At 41.3% G+C, this 21,842-nt stretch overlaps 2 protein-coding genes across 15 annotated transcripts in view; one reads left to right on the forward strand and one right to left on the reverse strand.

Moving 5' to 3' along the window:
- The window catches only part of LOC133561307 (mucin-19-like), a 101,029-nt gene that overhangs the window by 28,109 nt on the left and 51,078 nt on the right, over nucleotides 1–21,842 (reverse strand). Inside the window, exons 30-36 of the mRNA XM_061914672.1 lie at nucleotides 20,747–21,022; nucleotides 18,041–18,241; nucleotides 14,195–14,430; nucleotides 13,927–14,113; nucleotides 13,651–13,855; nucleotides 10,632–10,807; nucleotides 2,993–3,062 (exon numbers count right to left, since the gene is read on the reverse strand). Of these exons, the coding sequence (XP_061770656.1) occupies nucleotides 2,993–3,062; nucleotides 10,632–10,807; nucleotides 13,651–13,855; nucleotides 13,927–14,113; nucleotides 14,195–14,430; nucleotides 18,041–18,241; nucleotides 20,747–21,022 (1,351 nt within the window). The remainder of the gene's footprint in view (nucleotides 1–2,992; nucleotides 3,063–10,631; nucleotides 10,808–13,650; nucleotides 13,856–13,926; nucleotides 14,114–14,194; nucleotides 14,431–18,040; nucleotides 18,242–20,746; nucleotides 21,023–21,842) is intronic.
- LOC133561169 (proton myo-inositol cotransporter-like) overlaps nucleotides 6,013–21,842 on the forward strand; it is a 250,512-nt gene continuing 234,682 nt past the window's right edge. For 9 of the 14 annotated variants that reach the window (XR_009808600.1, XR_009808589.1, XR_009808588.1 and 6 more), the window contains exons 1-2: nucleotides 6,013–9,017; nucleotides 13,364–15,374. The gene's annotated coding sequence lies outside the window, so the exon portion shown is untranslated. The remainder of the gene's footprint in view (nucleotides 9,018–13,363; nucleotides 15,375–21,842) is intronic. The other 5 variants (XR_009808593.1, XR_009808594.1, XR_009808597.1 and 2 more) reach the window with 1 other exon arrangement.

The raw sequence follows: 21,842 nt of genomic DNA on the forward strand, positions 1-21,842 counted from the left end.
CTTTTGACGTTTTCCTCCAATTGTTTTGTGACGTACTGTAGTTAAATTATTTCTCGTGACGTCAGTAGCTTGCTATCATGCAAATGTTTTCAAAGTTTTTCGCGAGTGCTAAATTTGATTGAACTCAAACCTTAACCCCTAACTCTGAACCCAGGAATGGGTAGTAAATGGGTAGTACTTGTATAGCGCTTTTCCATCTTCAAGGTACTCAAAGCGCTTTGACACTACTTCCACATTCACACACACATTCACACACTGATGGAGGGAGCTGCCATGCAAGGCGCTAACCAGCACCCATCAGGAGCAAGGGTGAAGTGTCTTGCACAGGACACAACGGACATGACGAGGTTTGTACTAGGTGGGAATTGAACCAGGGACGCTTGGGTTGCGCACGGCCACTCTCCCCACTGCGTCACGCCGTCCTTTGGTACGACCATATAATCTCACTAAAACACTAGTAACACAATAAGCAGATAAGGGATTTTCCAGAATTGTCCTGGGAAGTTTGTCTAATAAAATCTGAATCGCTCCCACTGTATAGTCTTTTTTTTTTCTATTCCTTCACTCTCACTTTCCTCATCCACAAATCTTTCATCCTCACTCACATTAATGGGGAAATCGTCGCTTTCTCAGTCCGAATCGCTCTCGCTGCTGCTGGCCATGATTGTAAACAATGTTCAGATGTGAGGAACCCAAACCTTAACCTTCATGCCGAGTCCTAATAGAAAAACACAGTAAACCAAACTTGAAATGTAACCCAAAATCCAACCCTAACCCTTACCCATAGCTTCTAAACCCCAATCCTAAACCTTTTACCCAAACTTGTGAACTTTCTAAATATTAAAACTGACCTTAACTCTGCTTATGTAGAAGTAGTTTTCAAGAGTGGGACCATAGCACCATGTCAAGGACTTTACTCCCAGGGAGATTAGTCTAATATTGCTCTCATTCTAATCCTCGTTAAAAGGTGAAGTTGCTAGACCTTGGTCAGCTGTGAGGTTTAAGTGGCTAGACCTTGGTCAGCTGTGAGGTGTGTGGTAGAAGTTGCTAGACTTCTAATGAATGTTTCAGATGGCCACACGTTTTGTAGACATAAAACATACCCGGAGAATGTCTGCAACAAGTAAACAACAGAGTAGACCAGCAATAAGGAAGGCTTTGGTGGTGGTTCTTTCTGTAATTATAATTAAATACTGTTATTATTAAAACAATACAGTAACTTGGCAATGATTTCCGAGTATGGGCTTTTACCGCCATCTAGTGCCTGCCTTTGTTTTTGCGGTATGAAACAAGTAAACCATCAATACAGCATTTTATTTGAAAACATTTTGTTGACATCATGTGATTTTTGAGGAAGATTTAAAACATTGACAACAAATGTATTCAACCAGAAGTTGATTCAATCTCATTAAAAAAAATTAAATGTTGCAACTCTCTGAAAAAGCTGCCGCAAATTCAGAAATTCTAGTCCTCAACAATCACCAAAAAAAGCCTAAAAATCTTAAAATAATATATTTTTTGTTGTTGTATTTTGTATTGTTTTCTGTGCGTAAAACAGCGGCGTCCGAACTTTTTCCAGCAAGGGTTGCATTCAGTAAAATCGAAGGATGTGGGAAGCCGCTTTGATACATTTTGTACATTGAAGTCAAAAATAACAAGTTAACTCATGCGATTAATCACAAAAAAACATGGTATTAATCACATATAAACGCAGATTAATCAACACAATTTATTTTGTACCATTACAGTCTATCGATTTTCACGATAAAAACTGTGACCAAGTATTGGGGTGTTTTTTTTTAACGGACATTTTACGACTAATATCATTTGTGATTAATCGTGATTAATCCAAATTCATGCTCCTCCACAGGTGGTTCGGGCATCAGGTCAGGATGCCACCCGAACGCCTCCCTAGGGAGATGTTTAGGGCACGTTCCACAAGGAAGACCCAGGACACGTTGGGAAGACTATGTCTCCCGGCTGGCCTGGGAACGCCTCGGGATCCCCCGGGAAGAGCTGGATGAAGTCGCTGGGGAGAGGAGGGTCTGGGCTTCCCTGCTTAGGCTGCTGCCCCCGTGACCCGACCTCGGATAAGCGGAAGAAGATGGATGGATGGAATAATCCAAATTCAATGACGTGATTTTTTTATCGGATTTTACAAATATGTCTTTTGACAGTGTTGCTAATAACATCTTGATAATGTATATATTTCATTATAATGATCTGCCGAGGGCCAATAAAAAAGGAACTGCAGGCCGAAATTGGCCCCCGGGGCCGCACTTTGGACGTCTCTGGTGCAAATTATTTTCTCTAAAAAGTGTTTTGTGTTGATAATGTTAGGACTCTGGAACAGATTAACTGGATTGTTTTTGTTTTTTTTGAAAGATTTGGTTTTCAACGGTGGAAGAGGGGTTAGTGCATCTGCCTCACAATACGAAGTTCCTGCAGTCCTGGGTTCAAATCCAGGCTCGGGATCTTTCTGTATGGAGTTTGCATGTTCTCCCCGTGACTGCGTGGGTTCCCTCCGGGTACTCCGGCTTCCTCCCACTTCCAAAGACATGCACCTGGGGATAGGTTGATTGGCAACACTAAATTGGCCCTAGTGTTTGAATGTGAGTGTGAATGTTGTCTGTCTATCTGTGTTGGCCCTGCGATGAGGTGGCGACTTGTCCAGGGTGTACCCCGCCTTCCGCCCGATTGTAGCTGAGATAGGCGCCAGCGGCCCCCGCGACCCCGTAGGGGACAAGCGGTAGAAAACGGACGGACGGACGGTTTTCAACTGACCCTTGGGAACGGATTGATAACAAAAACCGAGGTCCCACAGTGTAGCTAAATAGATAGATAGACAGATGGATAGATAGATAGATATACTTAAAAATAATTTGGCTCAGCGTAAAACATATACAAACACACATATAAAACGCTTATATAAGTGGACTTTATAAAAAAAAAAACATTTAGTTATCAAAGATGAAAAATAAACTCTACAAACCCTCCATAACAGAAGTCGTCCAGCTTGCTATGACATTCTTTCTGCACTAATCCTTCTGTACAATTTATATCTGTTGGAAGAAAAAAAGAAAGAAGACAAAGTAAATACTCTAGTACTTTACTGCAGTGGTTCTCAACCTTTTTTCAGTGATGTACCCCCTGTGAACATTTTTTTAATTCAAGTACCCCCTAATCAGATCAAAGCATTTTTGGTTGAAAAAAAGAGATAAAGAAGTAAAATACAGCACTATGTCATCTGTTTGTGATTTATTAAATTATATAACAGTGCAAAATATTGCTCATTTGTAGTGGTCTTTCTTGAATTATTTATAAAAAAAGGTATAAAAATGACTAAAAACTTGTTGAAAAATAAACAAGTGATTCAATTCTAAACAAAGATTTCTACACATAGAAGTAATCATCAACTTAAAGTGCCCTCTTTGGGGATTGTAATAGAGATCCATCTGGATTCATGAACTTAACATTAAACATTTTTTCACCAAAAAAAAAAATCTTTAACATCAATATTTATGGAACATATCCACAAAATAATCTAGCTGCATTTCTTTTCACTATTTATGAACTTACATTCATATATTGTTGAAGTAATATTCAATAAATATATTCATAAAGGATTTTTGAATTGTTGCTATTTTTAGAATATTTAAAAAAAAATCTCGCATACCTTCAAGTACCCCCAGGGGTACGCGTGCCCCCATTTAAGAACCACTGCTTTACTGGAAACACGTGTACTTTCTAAATTCCTCCGCTAGATGTCCCCAGAGCTCAGGTATATTTAGGTAGGAACTGTTGTCATTGAGTGGCTGTGTGGCCGGAATGGACTGAGCATTTGGCGCGAAAGTTGGGAGGAGCAGAGTTAGGCGGAAGGGCGGAAGGAGACCAGGCGGAACTACCAAACATTTGGAGTGAATTTGGCGGCGGCGAGAGTATCTAAATCTGTTTTGGCGGTTGAGCATAAGCTGTTTTGTGACTGGATCGAGATGGAAGGGGATAGTGACGGGATGTATGAGGATAGTATGGAAATGGATAGGACTAGAGGGGAGAGAGGAAAGAAGGGGAGAGGAGGGAGTGAAGGAAAGGCGAGTACTAAAAGAGTGCATGAAGACGATGAAGAGGTTGATAAGAGGAAAAGGGTTATGATGGATGAATATAAGATAATTTATACATTTAAATCAAACCAAGATATGAATGACATTAGTTTGATGACTCTGGTTAAGGGATTAAAGAAGGACATTGGAGAGGTGGAGATAGCGAAGGTGCTCAGGGACGGACGGCTGTTGATTAAATGCAAAAATGGAGAGCAAAAGAACAAAGCAATGCGATTGCAAAAACTGTGCAACAAAATAATAAAGGAAAAAATCGAAGTGGGAGAACGAAAGGGGGCAAGAGGAGTCGTGACAGGAATCCCAAGAGGAGAAAATTTAGATGATCTGAAAAGAGAAATAAAAGGAGGAACTGTCACTACGATGAAAAGAATGATGGCATTTAGGAACGGTGAAAAGACTGAGAGCGAATCCGTGCTAGTGCAATTTGCAGAGGAGGTCCTACCAGAGAGAATCATGATTGGGTATCTAAGCTTCTATGTTAGAGCTTACGTGCCACCCCCAGTACGTTGTTTCAAGTGCCAACGCTATGGGCACATAGCTAGTGTGTGTCGTGCTAAAATGAGATGTGGAAGGTGTGGAGGGGAGCATGAATATGGACAATGTGGAGAAAATGAACAGGTCAAGTGTTGTAATTGTGGCGGGAATCACACAGCAGCGTATGGGGGCTGCATCATAAGAAAACAGGCAACAGAAGTACAGCAAATCAGAGTTGAACGAAATATTACTTATGCAGAGGCAGTTAAAATAAGAAATCAAGAAAGTGCAGAACAGGACAGAAGTGAAAATAGTTCAAGAAATAAAAAACAAGAGGCAGCAAATACAGGAATTTCCATGGATAAACTAGTTGTATTCCTGGCTTATGTAATAAATTGTACAGAACAGGCTAGAAACAAGACTGAGAAAATCAAAATAATTGTCAAAGCAGCAGCAAAGTTTTTAAATTTAAAAGAACTATCCTGGGAACAGGTGCAAGGTGAGCTACAGAGAGTAGACGAGACCGAGTCATGTTACCACAATCCAACGCCATGTTAATTGTTCAGTGGAATGCCAGAAGTCTGATAGCAAACGGACAGGAATTAAAGGGATATATTAATAATATGAAAAATAAACCACATATAATATGTATTCAAGAAACATGGCTGAAGCCAAAATTAAACTTTATAATAAAAGGATATATAACGATACGTAAAGATAGGAATGATGGGCAAGGAGGAGGATGTGCCATATTTATTAAGGAAGATATGCATTATTCAATATTAAAAGTAAAACAAGAACTAGAGATAGTAGGAGTAGAAGTATGGAATAATAAAGAAAGATACAAAGTACTAAACTTCTATAATCCATGCAAGAAATTAGAAATTCACCAACTAGAAACAATAATGGAGCACTGGAGTGGCAATATTATTTGGTGTGGTGACTTTAATGCACATAGCACAATGTGGGGTGAAAGGGATGACTGGAATGGGGATACATTGGAAGCACTTTTGGAGGAAAAAGAACTGGTGTGTGTGAATGATGGGTCGGGAACAAGGTTAGATGTCGTCACGGGTAAAGAAACAGCAATAGATTTAACACTAGTGTCACAAGGGTTAGCAGGAAAGGTGGAGTGGGAAGTAAATAAATACAGCACAATGGGAAGTGATCACTAGCCAATCTTCATTCACATAAACATAAATCATAGGACAGAAAGCACTAGGATAGAAGGAAGATGGAAGTATAATCATGGTGACTGGGAGAAATTTAGGGAAATTACCGACATAACTTTAAAGGAAGTAGATATAAATCAAGATATTGAACAATTAAATACAGATATTACAAAGTGCATAATAGAAGCAGCCGAACAGAGCATACCAAGGAATAGTATAGGGAGAAGAAGGAAGATAGTGCACAGATGCAATACAAGAACGGAATAGAGCATTTAGAATATTGAGAAGAACACATAATTTCCAAGACATGATCCAGTATAAAAGGCATCAAGCTAGAGTAAGGTATGTTATTAAAAAAACAAGAAAACACCATTGGAGAACTTTTTGTGAAACACTAAATAGAACTACTCCTTTAAGCCAAGTGTGGGGAATGATCAAGAGAATGTCAGGGCTCAGAAAAGAACATAAAAATCATGTGATGAAAGATGGAATGCGGAGTGTGGTAGGAAATAAAGAAAAAGCAGAACTTTTAGCAAAAACCTTTGTTAAAGTGCACAGTAATGATAATTTGAAAAATGTAGAAAAACAAAAGAGAGAAGAAACAATTAGTGTAAATATTGAGGAAATGAAGGAAGACAACGATAATAGTTTTATCAACACTGTGGATATGACATTTTCTTTGGATGAAATGGTTCGAATTTTAAAAAAAGTTAAAAATACGACGGCAGGGAAAGACCTGGTGAGTTATCAAATGATCAAAAATTTAGGTAGCATCGGCAAAGAAGTGGTCTTGAAATTATATAATAGGATATATGAAGAAGGAAAATTACCAGATGAGTGGAAAACAGCTGTAATAATTCCAATATGCAAGCCAGGGAAAGATCCGGAAGAGGCAGGAAATTATAGGCCGATTGCATTGACCTCAAATTTGGGCAAAGTAATGGAAAAAATGATTAATGAAAGATTAATATATTATTTAGAGTCAAAAGAAATTATAAAAAACTACCAAAGTGGTTTTCGCAAAGCAAGAAGCACAAATGACCCAGCAGTGCAGCTGGAAGAGGAAATTAGAAAGGGACAAATAAATAAAGAAAGTATAATTGCGGTATTTTTTGACATAGAGAAAGCGTATGATATGTTGTGGAAACAGGGGTTGCTGATGAAACTAAATAGGATTGGGATTAGAGGAAGAATGTACAGATGGATAAAAGACTTTTTAACAAGTAGAACATTATTAGTAAAGATAGAAAATGAATATAGTAGAGAATACAAAGTGGAAAATGGGACCCCACAAGGGAGTATAATAAGTCCAGTACTATTTTCCATCATGATAAATGAAGTTTTTAGTGAAGTGGAAGGGTTAGTGGAGGTGGCATTGTTTGCTGATGATGGAGTGATGTGGAAGAGAGGTAGAAATACAAATTATATAGAAAAGAAGATTCAAAAAGCGGTAAATAATGTTCAAGACTGGGGGACGGCTTGGGGTTTAAGATTCTCTGTTGGAAAGACAAAAGTCATACATTTTACGAAGAGGAAAATACAAAACAAGCTCCAAATAAAACTCTATGGAGAAAACATAGAAGAGGTACAAGTTTTTAAATATTTAGGAATATGGTTTGATAAAAATATGAACTGGTCAACCCACATCAGCAAGATAATGGAGAAAAGTAAAAAGGTGTTAAATATAATGAGGGCTTTGAGGGGTAAAGATTGGGGGGCTGATAGGTTAACATTGAAAACAATATATATCACTTTAATTCGGTCTGTTATCGACTACGGATGCATTATTTATCGATCTGCTTCAAAAACTCTACTTGAGAAAATAGACCGGATCCAGTCGCAGGCGTTAAGATTATGTTGTGGAGCTACTAAATCTACTCCAGTGGCAGCATTACAAGTAGAAATGAATGAAAAACCTTTGGACATGAGGAGAGATCAACTCTCAGCAGTTTATTGGGCAAACTTAAAAGGATCCAAGCAAGGACATCCAACCCGTCAAGTGCTAATAAATTGCCAAGAAAAAGGGAAGAAAAAAATGAATAGTTTTGGGTGGATAATAGGAGATATATGTAAAAAAACACAAATTGACCATATTAAAGTGAGCCCTACAGTACCAATTCCTGCAATACCACCGTGGATGTATGAAAACCCAAAGGTAGACATGCAGTTACTGAAGAATAGACATTTAAATAGTTACCAAATAGAACAACGGATTGAGGAAATGTTTTTTGATAATATTATGATATACACAGATGCATCAAAAACTATAAATAGTAAAGTAGGAGCTGCTGCAGTTATCCCACAGAGAAATATAGTGTTGAATAAAAGAATTAGTGATAAACTATCTGTTTTTACGGGGGAATTGGTAGCAATTGATATGGCAGTTAACTGGATAGAGGAAAACAAAGCTAGGAAAGTAGTCGTGTGCTCGGACTCCAGCAGTGCATTGACGAGCATAAAAAACATAACATCAGAAACAAGACTAGATATAGTTTATGAAATAGTTCAGGCAATCTACAGAATAAATAAAGCGGGAGGTGTGGTAACATTTCTCTGGGTTCCTGCTCATGTAGGAGTTGAGGGGAATGAGTTAGCTGATAGATACGCAAAACAAGCAAGCACTAAAACAGAAGTAAACATGGAGATTAAGCACAGTAAAGAAGAAGTGAAGAGCATAATTAAGATAGAACACAATAAAAAGTGGCAGGATAATTGGAATAAGGAAACAAAAGGTAGAGAGTTTTACAAAGTCCAGAGGAAAGTAGGTGTAATGAGAGGAGGGGGTAGAAATAGGAAGGAAGAAGACATTATGACTAGAATGAGATTAGGGCATACATATCTAAATAGTTCACTAAAATTGATAGGCAAACATACTACAGGGCTGTGTGATTTTTGCCACCAGATAGAAAATGTTGACCATGTCTTAATACAATGTAGGAAATATAATAGAGAAAGAGAAATACTGGAAAATAAGTTAGCAAAAGAAAATATTAGGTTAGAAGTGGGAGATATATTAGGATTGCATTCAGAAAACATAGGATATAAAGCAATATACACATATTTAAAAAACACTGGGTTAAGTAAAAGAATATAGAGTAGGGATCCACCTCGGTCCACACTCCATTACAGTAGGTGGCGGTAATGCACACCAGAAGGTTGCTTGCCAACCGCCATAAAAACAAAAGAAGAAGAAGAAGAAGAAGAATTGAGTGGCTGTTTGAAGGGGGACGAGTGACGTCGGTGCGACACACAGGTTGGGATTTTGTTGTTCGTAATATTACTTTCTCAAATTGAGAATTATCTGTATTATCTAAAGCAGGGTGGGCCAAAATTTTAAACTGAACAAAGCCGCGGGCCGAGGTTGAACGAATTAACCTTTTAATAGGGACCCAAACAAGTTTTGCATTGAATATTGAACATCCATCCATCCATTTTTTACCGTATGTATATAAATATGTCCATATATGTACATGAATGTATGTATATATATATATACATCCATTTTCTACCTCTTATTCCCTTTGGGGTCGCAGGGGCGCTGGCGCCTATCTCAGCTACAATCGGGCGGAAGGCGGGGTACACCCTGGACAAGTCATAACAGGGCCAACACAGATAGACAGACAACATTCACACTCACATTCACACACTAGGGCCAATTTAGTGTTGACAAGCAAGGCTTATATAACTTCGTAGTGACATGCAAAATCAAGGTAACAATAATAATAATAATTAAAATTATCAATGGGATATCAAATAAAATTTGAATAAAAATTAATGCCTCTTTTCTATTTGCAGCCCTTCTGATGGAAATATCCAAATCAACTTTTTCTAATAATACATTTGAAAATAAAATAACAATAATGAATGAATCAAACATTCAAGCCTTGAAGTAGCAAGAAAAGTGCATGAATAAAATGTTGATTATTGCTCAGTTTGCTACACTGATTTGCTTTAACACTGAATATGGAACAAGCAACCCTTATATAACGTAATAGTGCAAAATCAACCTTCAAAAAAATATATACATATATATTAAATACAACTTAAATAAAAAAAATGAATGCCTCTTTTCTATTTGCAGCCTTCAGAGGTAAATATCAACATTAACTTTTTCCACAGGCTAATACATTTTGAAAATAAAATAACCATTCAGACCTTTTTACTGGCATCTTTTCTTGCAAGCTAGTTCATTAATGTCGGGGCTCAGGTGGGTGGGGTTGGGCGAGAGGGGTTAGATAGTGCTGCAAGGGATTCTGGGTATTTGTTCGGTTGTGTTTATGTTGTGTTACGGTGCGGACGTTCTCCTGAAATGTGTTTGTCATTCTTGTTTGGTGTGGGCTCACAGTGTGGCGCATATTTGTAGCAGTGTTAAAGTGGTTTATACTGCCACCCTCAGTGTGACCTGTATGGCTGTTGATCAAGTACACGTCGTGTGTGTGTAGAAGCCGCATAAATTACCTGACTAGGCTGGGACGCTGTTTGTAAGGAAGGAAAGTGGACCTAATGACAGGTGGTAGGGGATGCTAAAGGCACTACCTCTAAGGCACGCCTCCAATATTGTTGTCCAGGTGGAAAACGGGAGAATGGTTGCCCTGGGAGATTTTAGGGAGGGGCACTCAAATTTGGGAGTCTCCCGGGAAAATCGGGAGGGTTGGCAAGTATGAGAATTAGCAGTGAATACCGGCGGGCCAGCTCTAATGTTAATTTGATATTGCCTCAAGGGCCAAATGAAATTACACAGCAGGCCAAATTTGGCCCGGAAGCCAGAGTTTGACACCCATGATCTAAACGATACAGACCCATCATGTCAGTTTGTAAGCATTTGTAGTTATTACAATTTTGATGATTTGACCATTTTGACACATACCGCATGATCCGTTTGTGAGCGTTCTCCATTGGATACAAAGGCCGGTGGCGTCTTGGCATTGCCTGGCCGCTTGTTCCAGAGAGGAACAGGCAAACTCTCCCTTCCAGCAGGAATCGAACTCGCAGTTTTTCTTTAGAAGTTGAACATCGACAAACGCTCTGCAGCCGTCAAAAACTCTGGGGAAACAAAACATGGAAAAAATACGTTTATTATAAATAACATAGCGCCCTGCGACAAGGTAGTGACTTGTCCAGGGTGTAGCCCGCCTTCCGCCTGATTGTAGCTGAGATAGGCACCAGCAACCCCAAAGGGAATAAGCGGTTGAAAATGGATGGATGGGATACATAACATAGCATTGAGGAGGGGTGTCCAAAGTGGGGCCAGAGGGGCATTTGCGGCCTGCAGCCAATTTTTAACAAAAAAAATTCTTAAAATACTGTTAAAAAAAGCGACACATGCAAAAAAAATGGACAAAAAAGTTGAAAAGTAATGATAAAAAGTTGCAGTGTTGATTTTAGTAACACCTAACTGCCTTACGGGCTTTTTTTTTTTTCTTTTAAAGCTATCATTGCTCAAAAATGAAACAATAATTAATCAAAATCAATGTCACGAGTTATTGATCTAATCAAGTCTCTAATCACTTCACATCAAATTTTTCAGTTTGAAATAGTTTGGGGAAAAATATTGCCGAATTTGTTTGCCATTTGATTAATTGATTGAAACTTTTACTAGTAGATTGCACAGTTCAGTACATATTCCGTACAACTGACCACTAAATGGTAACACCCGAATAAGTTTTTCAACTTGTCTAAGTCGGGGTCCACGTTAATCAATTCATGGTACAAATATATACTATCAGCATAATACAGTCATCACACAAGTTAATCATCAAAGTATATACATTGAATTATTTACATTATTTACAATCCGGGGGGTGGGATGAGGAGCTTTGGTTGATATCAGTACTTCAGTCATCAACAGATAAATGGACATTGAAACAGTGTAGGTCTTACTTAGTAGGATATGTACAGCCAGCAGAGAACATAGTGAGTTCAGATAGCATAACAAAAAGTACAGTACATACATTAGAAGTACATTTGATTATTTGCATTAGGTTATTTATAATCCGGGGAGATGGGATGTGAATAGAGGAGGGTATTAGTAAAGTGTTGAAGTTGCCTGGAGGTGTTGTTTTAGAGCGGTTTTGAAGGAATACAGAGATGCACTTACTTTTACACCTGTTGGGAGTGCATTCCACATTGATGTGGCATAGAAAGAGAATGAGTTAAGACCTTTGTTAGATCGGAATCTGGGTTTAACGTGGTTTGTAAAGCTCCCCCTGGTGTTGTGGTTATGGCGGTCATTTACGTTAAGGAAGTAGTTTGACATTTACGAAGTGTTCCTGAGCCCATGTGGTGATATTCTTTAGAGATTGATGTCGTTTTTGATACAGTGCCGTCTGAGGGATGGAAGGTCACGGTCATTCAATGTTGGTTTCCGGCCATGCCGCTTACGTGGAGTGATTTCTCCAGATTCTCTGAACTTTTTAAAGATATTATGGACCGTAGATGTTGAAATCCCTAAATTTCTTCCAATTGCACTTTGAGAAACATTGTTCTTGAACTGTTTGACTATTTGCAAACACAGTTGTGGACAAAGGGGTGTACCTCGCCCCCATCCTTTCTTGTGAAAGACTGAGCATTTTTTGGGAAGCTGTTTTTAAACCCACTCATGGCACCCACCTGTTCCCAATTAGCCTGCACACCTATTGGTTGTTCCAAATAAGTGTTTGATGAGCATTCCTCAACTTTTTCAGTATTTATTGCAACCTTTCCAAACTTCTTTGTCATGTGTTGCTGGCATCAAATTCTAAAGTTAATGATTATTAGCACAAAAAAAAGTATCAGTTTGAACATCAAATATGTTGTCTTTGTAGCATATTCAACTGAATATGGGATGAAAATTATTTGCAAATCATTTTATTCCGTTTATATTTACATCGAACACAATTTGCCAACTCATATGGAAACGGGGTTTGTATGTATTAGGGGTGTGGGAAAAAATCTATTCGAATACATTGTGCGAGAGAAGACACGAACACGACACAGAACAAACCAAAAGTAGTGAAACAAAAATGAATATTATCAACAACAGTATCAATATTAGTTATAATTTCAGCATAGCAGTGATTAAAAATCCCTCATATACATTACCATTAGACTTTTATAAAAAAAAAAAAAAAAAAAAAAGAACAATAGTGTCACAGTGGCTTACGCTTGCATCGCATCTCTTAAGCTTGACAACACACTGTGTCCAATGTTTTCACAAAGATAAAATAAGTCATATTTTTGGTTGGTTTAATAGTTAAAACAAATTTACATTATTGCAATCAGTTGATAAAAAATTGTCCTTTAAATTAAAAATGCTTTTTAAAAAAAAATCTATTACTCTGCTTGCATGTCAGCAGACTGGGTAGATCCTGCTGAAATCCTTTGTATTGAATGTATACAGAATCGTTTTGAATCGAAAAAATATCGTTGTTGAATCAAAAAAATCTATATATTATCGAACCGCGACCCCAAGACTCGATATTGAATCGAATCGTGGGACACCCAAAGATTCGCAGCCCTACTATATATAAATAAATAAATGGGTTGTACTTCTATAGCGCTTTTCTACCTTAAAGGTACTCAAAGCGTTTTGACACCACTTCCACATTTACCCATTCACAGACTGATGGAGGGAGCTGCCATGCAAGGCGCTAACCAGCACCCATCAGGAGCAAGGGTGAAGTGTCTTGCTCAGGACACAACGGACGTGACAAGGTTGGTACTAGGTGGGGATTGAACCAGGGACCCTCGGGTTGCGCACGGCCACTCTCCCATATGTATATATATATATATATGTGTGTGTGTATATATGTATATGTATGTATGTGTACAGTATATAGTAATGTTTGTGTATGCATGTACGATATGTACTGTAATAATACGGAAATGTGTAAATTCCTGGAACTTACGGGCGGTCCAGAAGTTGACATAACAAGCTCTCAGGGCAGGGAGTGCTGGGAGGAAGCGTAGGCCGTGGGTCACAGACGACATTTCTTGGGGCGCAAGTTGGTTTCGTTGAATCATTCAACATCCAATCATAGGCTGTCTCATCACAGCAGTCGTCCACTTCCACCTGCCCGCCTTTGCGTATGCACGAGTCCCCGCCACATACTCCTGGAAACACATGTGAGATGAATCAGGTCAGAATACGTCCAAATGAAGCGTCCTTTTCCACGCAAACCCACCGCATTGCCCCTGAGTGTTCATCAGGAAGTGCTCCATCGCCAAACTGACCTCCACTGTGTAGTACGGCGTGAGGGAGACATGGGAGCGTACCTGTGGAAGGTACACTGACACCACATAGCCTGTGGTCTCAAACCTGAACCCAAGCTGTTCATATGGCGGCTCTATGCTCTCAGTATTCAAGGTCGCCTGTAATAAGAGAACAATAATGGCCTTTCCCGGGATTTCTGCCCTCATGTGGCCAATTAGCGGAAGCGGGTCGCCGCTTACCTGAACCGCCGACCCTCCTGGTATGACAGTAAGCCTTGCTGTGTTGTTGTTATAGCGCAAGATGACGCCTTTGGCGCAGGAGCCGGGGAGGTTACAGTCAAAGTTGTCAATGGCGATGGTGAGGTGATGACGCGGCCTCGTCTCCTCCATCAGGATGTAGGTGCACTCGTCCAGGAAGTCAAAGGGAACGCCACTGAAGGTGGTGTAGTGGGGGTCGCCGTAGATGTCGCACACACCTGAAAGGGATAGGGATATTTTGTTAGCGTATTTCTACTAGTAACGAGAATATTGTCAGGCTTGTTTGTGTTTTAGGTTGTCCTCGTGTGTGTTTAGTATTTCCTGTTTTTAAGTTCGTGTCAGCGCTCTTATTTTGTCTGTTTCCTGTTTTTTTTCCCTGTGCGCTGTTTTCCCCTCGGCTGCGGCTGATTGGCACTGGGCCACACCTGGTGTCAATCAGCCCGCTCCTATTTTACCTGTTTTGTTCCTCCAGTCAGGGCTGGATTATTGTCTTGTCGTTTTCACTCCTGTATTGTATTGTCGCTCCTGTCGTGTCGTGTCGGGTCGTTGCAGCCTAGCGGTAAGCTATATTTGGTAGCTGTTTATAGCTAACTGTCTTTTGTTCCCTGCTTCCGGTTTTGTTTGTTCATAGCGCGCTTTTTGTTCAATCAATCAATTAATCAATCAATCAATGTTTATTTATATAGCCCCAAATCACAAATGTCTCAAAGGACTGCACAAATCATTATGACTACAACATCTTCGGAAGAACCCACAAAAGGGCAGGAAAACTCACACCCAGTGGGCAGGGAGAATTCACATCCAGTGGGACGCCAGTGACAATGCTGACTATGAGAAACCTTGGAGAGGACCTCAGATGTGGGCAACCCCCCCCCCCCCCCCCCCCCACCTCCCTCTAGGGGACCGAAAGCAATGGATGTCGAGCGGGTCTAACATGATACTCTGAAAGTTCAATCCATAGTGGCTCTAACACAGCCGCGAGAGTTCAGTTCAAGCGGATCCAAGACAGCAGCGAGAGTCCCGTCCACAGGAGACCATCTCAAGCGGAGGCGGATCAGCAGCGTAGAGATGTCCCCAACCGATACACAGGCGAGCGGTCCATCCTGGGTCTCGACTCTGGACAGCCAGTACTTCATCCATGGTCATCGGACCATCGGACCTTGTTAGTACCCTTTTGTTTGTTCTTGTTTAGTTTTTAATTAAATCATGTTTTCTTACCCAATGCCTGCCTCCTTCTCTGCATTTTGGGGTTCGTAACCAACTAACTCTGACACATATGTTTGTATTTGGGTTGCAGTCCAAGGTAAATATGTTTGCATTTGCACTGCAGAACCTCCAAGTCCAAGTTCTTTCAATTTGAAAATTATCTGACCTTAGGGGAAAAAGTAAATTAGTCATTTCCAGGCTCAAACTGTCCCGAACATAGAGCCAGAGCAACGTTTTAAGTAAGATTTGTAACTGTCATACAGGTGTAAAAATAAGCGAACTATAGGGATGGGTGATATGGTCTAAAAAAGACGTGTCAAACACATTTTTTTTTTAAGGAAAACATTTTTTTTATGGTGTTTTTACAGCATAACACTGTCAATGGAAAATGGCACCACTGTTTCTTTTGATGTTAAAATTACCGTAAAATCTATGGTTGATGGTGTTTTTTTACGTTGTATTGCGGCAAATAGAAAAACGGTACCACGTTTTTTTTTTTAACTGTTAAATTCTGGCAACTGAGCATACAGTATTTTATAGTTTTATTTACTGTAAAATCTATTGTCATTTTCACAATGTACAATTTTGCTAAGGTTAGCATGCTAACATGGTCCATGGTTCCGTCCCGGAAAAGGGTGGAGTGCCATCTCCGGGTTGGGGAGGAGACCCTGCCCCAAGTGGAGGAGTTCAAGTACCTAGGAGTCTTGTTCACGAGTGGGGGAAGAGTGGATCGTGAGATCGACAGGCGGATCGGTGCGGCGTCTTCAGTAATACGGACGTTGTACCAATCCGTTTTGGTGAAGAAGGAGCTGAGCCGGAAGGCAAAACTCTCAATTTACCAGTTGATCTACGTTCCCATCCTCACCTATGGTCATGAGCTTTGGGTCATGACCGAAAGGATAAGATCACGGGTACAAGCGGCCGAAATGAGTTTCCTCCGCCATGTGGCGGGGCTCTCCCTTAGAGATAGGGTGAGAAGCTCTGCCATCCGAGAGGAACTCAAAGTAAAGCCGCTGCTCCTTCACATCGAGAGGAGCCAGATGAGGTGGTTCGGGCATCTGGTCAGGATGCCACCCGAACGCCTCCCTAGGGAGGTGTTTCGGGCACGTTCAATCGGTTGGAGGCTACGGGGAAGACCCAGGACACGTTGGGAAGTCTGTCTCCCGGCTGGCCTGGGAACGCCTCGGGATCCCCCTGGAAGAGCTAGACCAGGGGTCGGTAATCCGCGGCTCCGGAGCCGCATGTGGCTCTTTGGCCACTCTGATGTGGCTCAGCTGCACATGGCTCAGCTGCATAATTGCCAACTCCCCCGATCGTTTCGGGGGGTTTCCGGATTTTGGTGCCTCTCCCTGACATCACCCGGGGTTAACATTCTCCGATTTTCACTCCGACTACAATACTGAGGGCGTGCCGTGATGGCTTTACTTTTAACGTCCTCTACAACATATCTTCGCCCTTCTTTACATCAAGCTATCTGCGTGCCGGCCGGACGCACGCATCTCGCTTTTTCTATCGTCACACGTACGAGATGGCAAGGCATATAGTCAACAGCCATACAGATTACACTGACGGTTGTGATATAAACAACTTTAACACTCTTACTAATATGCGCCAAACTGTGAACCCACACCAAACAAGAATGACAAATACATTTCCGGAGAACATCCTCACAGTAACACAACATAAACGCAACATAAGAATTACCCAGAATCCCAAGCATCCATGACTCTTCAAGGCTATATTATACACTCCCGCGCCCCCAACCCCGCGCACCTCAACCGACGCACAGAGGGGATGGGGGCGGATTTTGCCGTTAATTGGCAGCGCATAAACTAAGTTTCTATAAGAAACTTAGTTTATGCGCTGCCAATTAACGCAATGATCGGATACTTACGGTGGAAGGGGCTTTGCACTGTGAAGGGACCGTTAGCGAGAATGCTACAGTGCACTGAGGATGTGGCTGATTGCTTGTCGCTGTCAACATTGCGGAACACAGCAAAGCTGTGTCATCAAGATGCATTGTCACGATGTAACGACAGTATTAAAATCTCTGTCGTTAGCCAAATGGATATATAATACAATACAATCTCATGGTGGACTTTCGTGGGTATGACTGGAATTATAAAGTGTCATAATCATCTGCTAGATATCATTTATTTGTGTATATAGTTGATGTTTAATCAAATCTCACAATGAGTTTCATTTCCTGTTCTGGATCTCAAACTGATCATAATTTCGCCTTGCGGAGTGGAAAACTTCTCCGAGGTGTTATCCAGATTGCGATTCAATTCCGAGATCGTCAAAGTCTGAGTGACATCAAAAACTTACAAAAAGCTAAACACGTGAGATGTTTACTGAATACGCTTCTATCATGATGGCTGTACAGTTGAGGCGTTTCCAGAAGAAGAAAAAAACTCCAAATGGGGTCACTTTTGGCACAGTCAGAGGCCCCACAAAGTTCCACTGTACCTCCTCTTAAGCGTAATGGTTTGCGACTTACGGCTCCCAAAACCTTCTGGACTTTGAGAAGTTACAAAAATGAGTCGCTTATCTACTTAAAATGTACGACAATTTCTGGGAATACTACCTTAGCGAGACAACATCGGTGCCAAAATGACTTACAGTCGCATGTCCAAGTTTCACAGCATCCATCAGAGATCTTCACAGCTTTCCCCCTGGGACAGGAGGGACATTCAGTCTCTGGACAATCCACCGAAGTCATCTCTATCTTGCCATCAGTGCATTTCTTGTGGAAGCAGTCTTCGGTCCACATTTCGCCACAAATCCACTTTGTCTTGCTTCTTAGGTCCACGCACTCACACACTAGTAAAATGCAAAAAGGACAAAAAGGTTGGAAGGAGCAGGGAAATTTACTGGTCAATACATTACCAGTTGACATGATTTAAAGCCCCACTTAGGAATTTTCAGTTTTGGTTGATTTTGCCGACGCCAGTGGACTATAGTGGTAGTGTTTTGCCAGAAGACCACCACATTTCCAATGAGGACTCGCGCATACAGCGTCAAACTGACATGATGTCCGCACAAATATTGGCTGTGCTGATGTTAAACAGCAGACATTATCAAGAAATGATCTTGGATTGCGCTACAAAAAAGACTGTACTACCAAGACCGTATCGAGGCGTATGCCAGTCTGAAGCAAAGGAGGACCGGCAGTAAAGTTTTATCAAAGGAAGTAGTGTAGAACTATCACACTGGAGGCTATTTATTGCAACCACGCACATTTCTGATAGCTAAAAGTAGCTTTATCGTTTTGATTTGAGGATCGAAAGTCACGTACTTATTTGAGCCAAGGCAGCATCGGTCTGATAGCCCGAGTTTTTGAGCTCGCGCCAGTGAGTGAAAGCCGGGGCAATGTTGAGCCTTGACTGTCCGTTTTTGTGCGTGTCCTCAGACAAAACTTTTCGTTTCTTTGGTTGTTTTGGAGCTGCTGCCATGATAGCAGTAATTGCACGTAGGCGTTCGCATCGACTTCCGTCTTCAACGAATAGAGAAAGGAGTGAGGTATGCCGCAAAGCAAGTCTGCACATTTGTAGTTTGTTTTTGTGGCATGCATAGTTCCTGCCCCCCCCTCATAGTCACTAAAATAAATAAAGTATATACTTTTTGGAAATACGAAAAATAACATGCTCGATGGCGCAGTCGGAGGGCCTGTGAGGCGGTAGGGATTGTGTGCATTTCTTGCTGAATACCTCTGCGATATCGTGGTAGCACTTCATTACCTGGGCCAGATCAGCACAAGGAATACTGGGCCTGGGACAGCTGATCGGAGGAGACGCAGCCTTGAGGCAGTTAGCGTGGCATGGGGTGCTGCACGCCATGATCTTGCCAGAGGTCCAGGAGACGTGTTGCTCGTTTTGCCTCAACCAATATCTTCCCAGGACCAACGGAGCGATGGGAGCTTCCAGCGACCAGAAACTAATAGTTTCGACATGGTAACCAGAAAGGGTTAGGGACAAGGGCTCCGTGCGGTGTTTGATGGGTACCAACGGGCGGCCATCCATGGCTTGAGCGGGAAAGATCCTTGTCCAAGGACACAAGAGGAATACCAGCTTAGTGGGCGAACTCGTAGTCCATCAAACTGTTGTCCGTTCCAGAGTGCAATTAAGCCCCCACCCGCACAGTCCTACTGTTCCCCACCAGCGTACCGGGAAACAGAATTCCACGGTTCCTTCCTTCTTGGGGGAACGACGTGTGGTTCATCAGAATCCCATCTGCTGGTGAGCCTGGTCCTTTTGGTCTTGACGGGCAGTTGCGGGTGATGTGACCAGCTAGATCACAGTAGAGGCAGAGGCGCTGCCTATACCTCCTGTCTCTCTCTTCAGTCGCCAGACAGGTTACCCCACTTGCATGGGCTCAGGAGTTGTCATCAGTGTGGGTGAAGGGAAAAGTTGTTTGCCCGAGGTTGGTAGGACGAACAGAGTTGAACCGCAGGGGAGTGAACTATGGCTGTCTGCTCTCATTATATCCCAGGTGCACTGATTACAGTTTGTCTGCAGATTGCCGCAATGCGGCCAGAGTGAAGGGGCGTGTCCTGGCGGGTTTGCAGCGGGGGTGCCAGCCGAGTGTGCAGCAGAAGGCATGAGGGATTGTGCGTGCGCCGTGACAGTGAGCTTAAAAACAAACATATATTTAAATATAAAGCATCTTTATAAATCATATTTATGAGACATTTGGGGGCCTCTGTTTGCCTAATGGTAAGTTTTCTCCCAACTAGTCTTTTACAAGTAACTACTCATCTGAGCTGAAGACTGTAAATACAGTGTTGAGGTTTTATTGTTATTTATTTAAAAGTAAAATTCCCTTACAAGTGTGCAGTGTATTTAATAATACATTTATTTGTATTTAGTTTTTTATTTTATTTTATTGTATTTTCTTATTTGTAGATTGTGCAATTTGGCGCGCCCTCCAGCCTATTGTGTCAACCATCAGCAAAGTCGGCCCCTGTCGTCAATCTTTAGGCACCTAACGATTCGATACGATTTCGATTACCGGTGTGGTGATTCTAATCAGAATCGATTCTTGATTCAACACAATTCTCGATTCAAACCGATTCTCGCAATGTCTTATTTGGTATAATTATAATTAAACTTTTTCAAAACAGGTTACAAGTTAGAAGGGCTCCTTCCAGTTGTATGGAGATGGCCTAAATCCGTATTTTAAAAATGGATTTTCTTGAAAAGTTATGAATCAATTTGGAATCGGGTTGAATAAGAATCTCGATTCGGATGTGAATCGATTTTTTTCATGCGCTCATAGTTTTTTTTAAATTAGAGGCTATGTTTAGAATAGGGTTTAATGATGTTCAACCTGGCGTTGTGGAGCTTTGTGAGGTTGTTGGTTGCGGCGTAGTCGGCGGCACACTGATGGTCGAGGTCTCTGCACTTGTGTGCATAGTTGTTGTGGTCCACGGTGTCACCGTGGTCGACTGTGTCTCCGTGGTGGACTGTGTCGCCGTGGTCAATGGTGTGGTCGATGGTGTTGTAGTATTCGGGACTGTGGTCCATTGTGTCGTGGTTGAGGATGTTGGAGTACTTGATGGATGCTCAGTTGAAGATGGGGTTTGTGTAGTAGGTTGTGGCGCCTCTGTAAAAATGCAAAGTTAGAATAGAAACCCAAACTGTATAAAACTTGAAATAAACTTCAACCAACCAACCAACCAACCTAACCTCCTGGGAACCAGCGTCCCTTGCAGTGGATATTTTTTTTTGCTCTATTTCTTTAGAATAAAATAGCCCTCTTGTGCAAAACTTGCAACGATCCGATTTCGATTACTGGTGTGGTGATTCTAATCAGAATCAATTCTTGATTCAACACAATTCTCGATTCAAATCGATTCTTGTAATGTCTTAATTGGTATATTTATAATTCAACTTTTTCAAAACAGGTCACAAGTTAGAAGGGCTCCTTCCAGTTCAATCAATCAATCAATGTTTACTTATATAGCCCTAAATCACTAGTGTCTCAAAGGGCTGCACAAACCACTACGACATCCTCGGTAGGCCCACATAAGGGCAAGGAAAACTCACACCCAGTGGGACATCGGTGACAATAATGACCCAGTGGGACGTCGGTGACAATGATGACTATGAGAACCTTGGAGAGGAGGAAAGCAATGGATGTCGAGCGGGTCTAACATGATACTGTGAAAGTTCAATCCACAATGGATCCAACACAGTCGCGAGAGTCCAGTCCAAAGCGGATCCAACACAGCAGCGAGAGTCCCGTTCACAGCGGAGCCAGCAGGAAACCATCCCAAGCGGAGGCGGATCAGCAGCGCAGAGATGTCCCCAGCCGATACACAGGCACGCAGTACATGTTGTACGGAGATGGCCTAAAACAGTGTTTTAAAAATTGATTTTCTTAAAAACATTTTAAATAAATTTTTGAAAGTTATGAATCAATT

This window comes from Nerophis ophidion, linkage group LG10 (genome assembly GCF_033978795.1).
Source record: "Nerophis ophidion isolate RoL-2023_Sa linkage group LG10, RoL_Noph_v1.0, whole genome shotgun sequence".
NCBI lineage: Eukaryota > Metazoa > Chordata > Actinopteri > Syngnathiformes > Syngnathidae > Nerophis > Nerophis ophidion.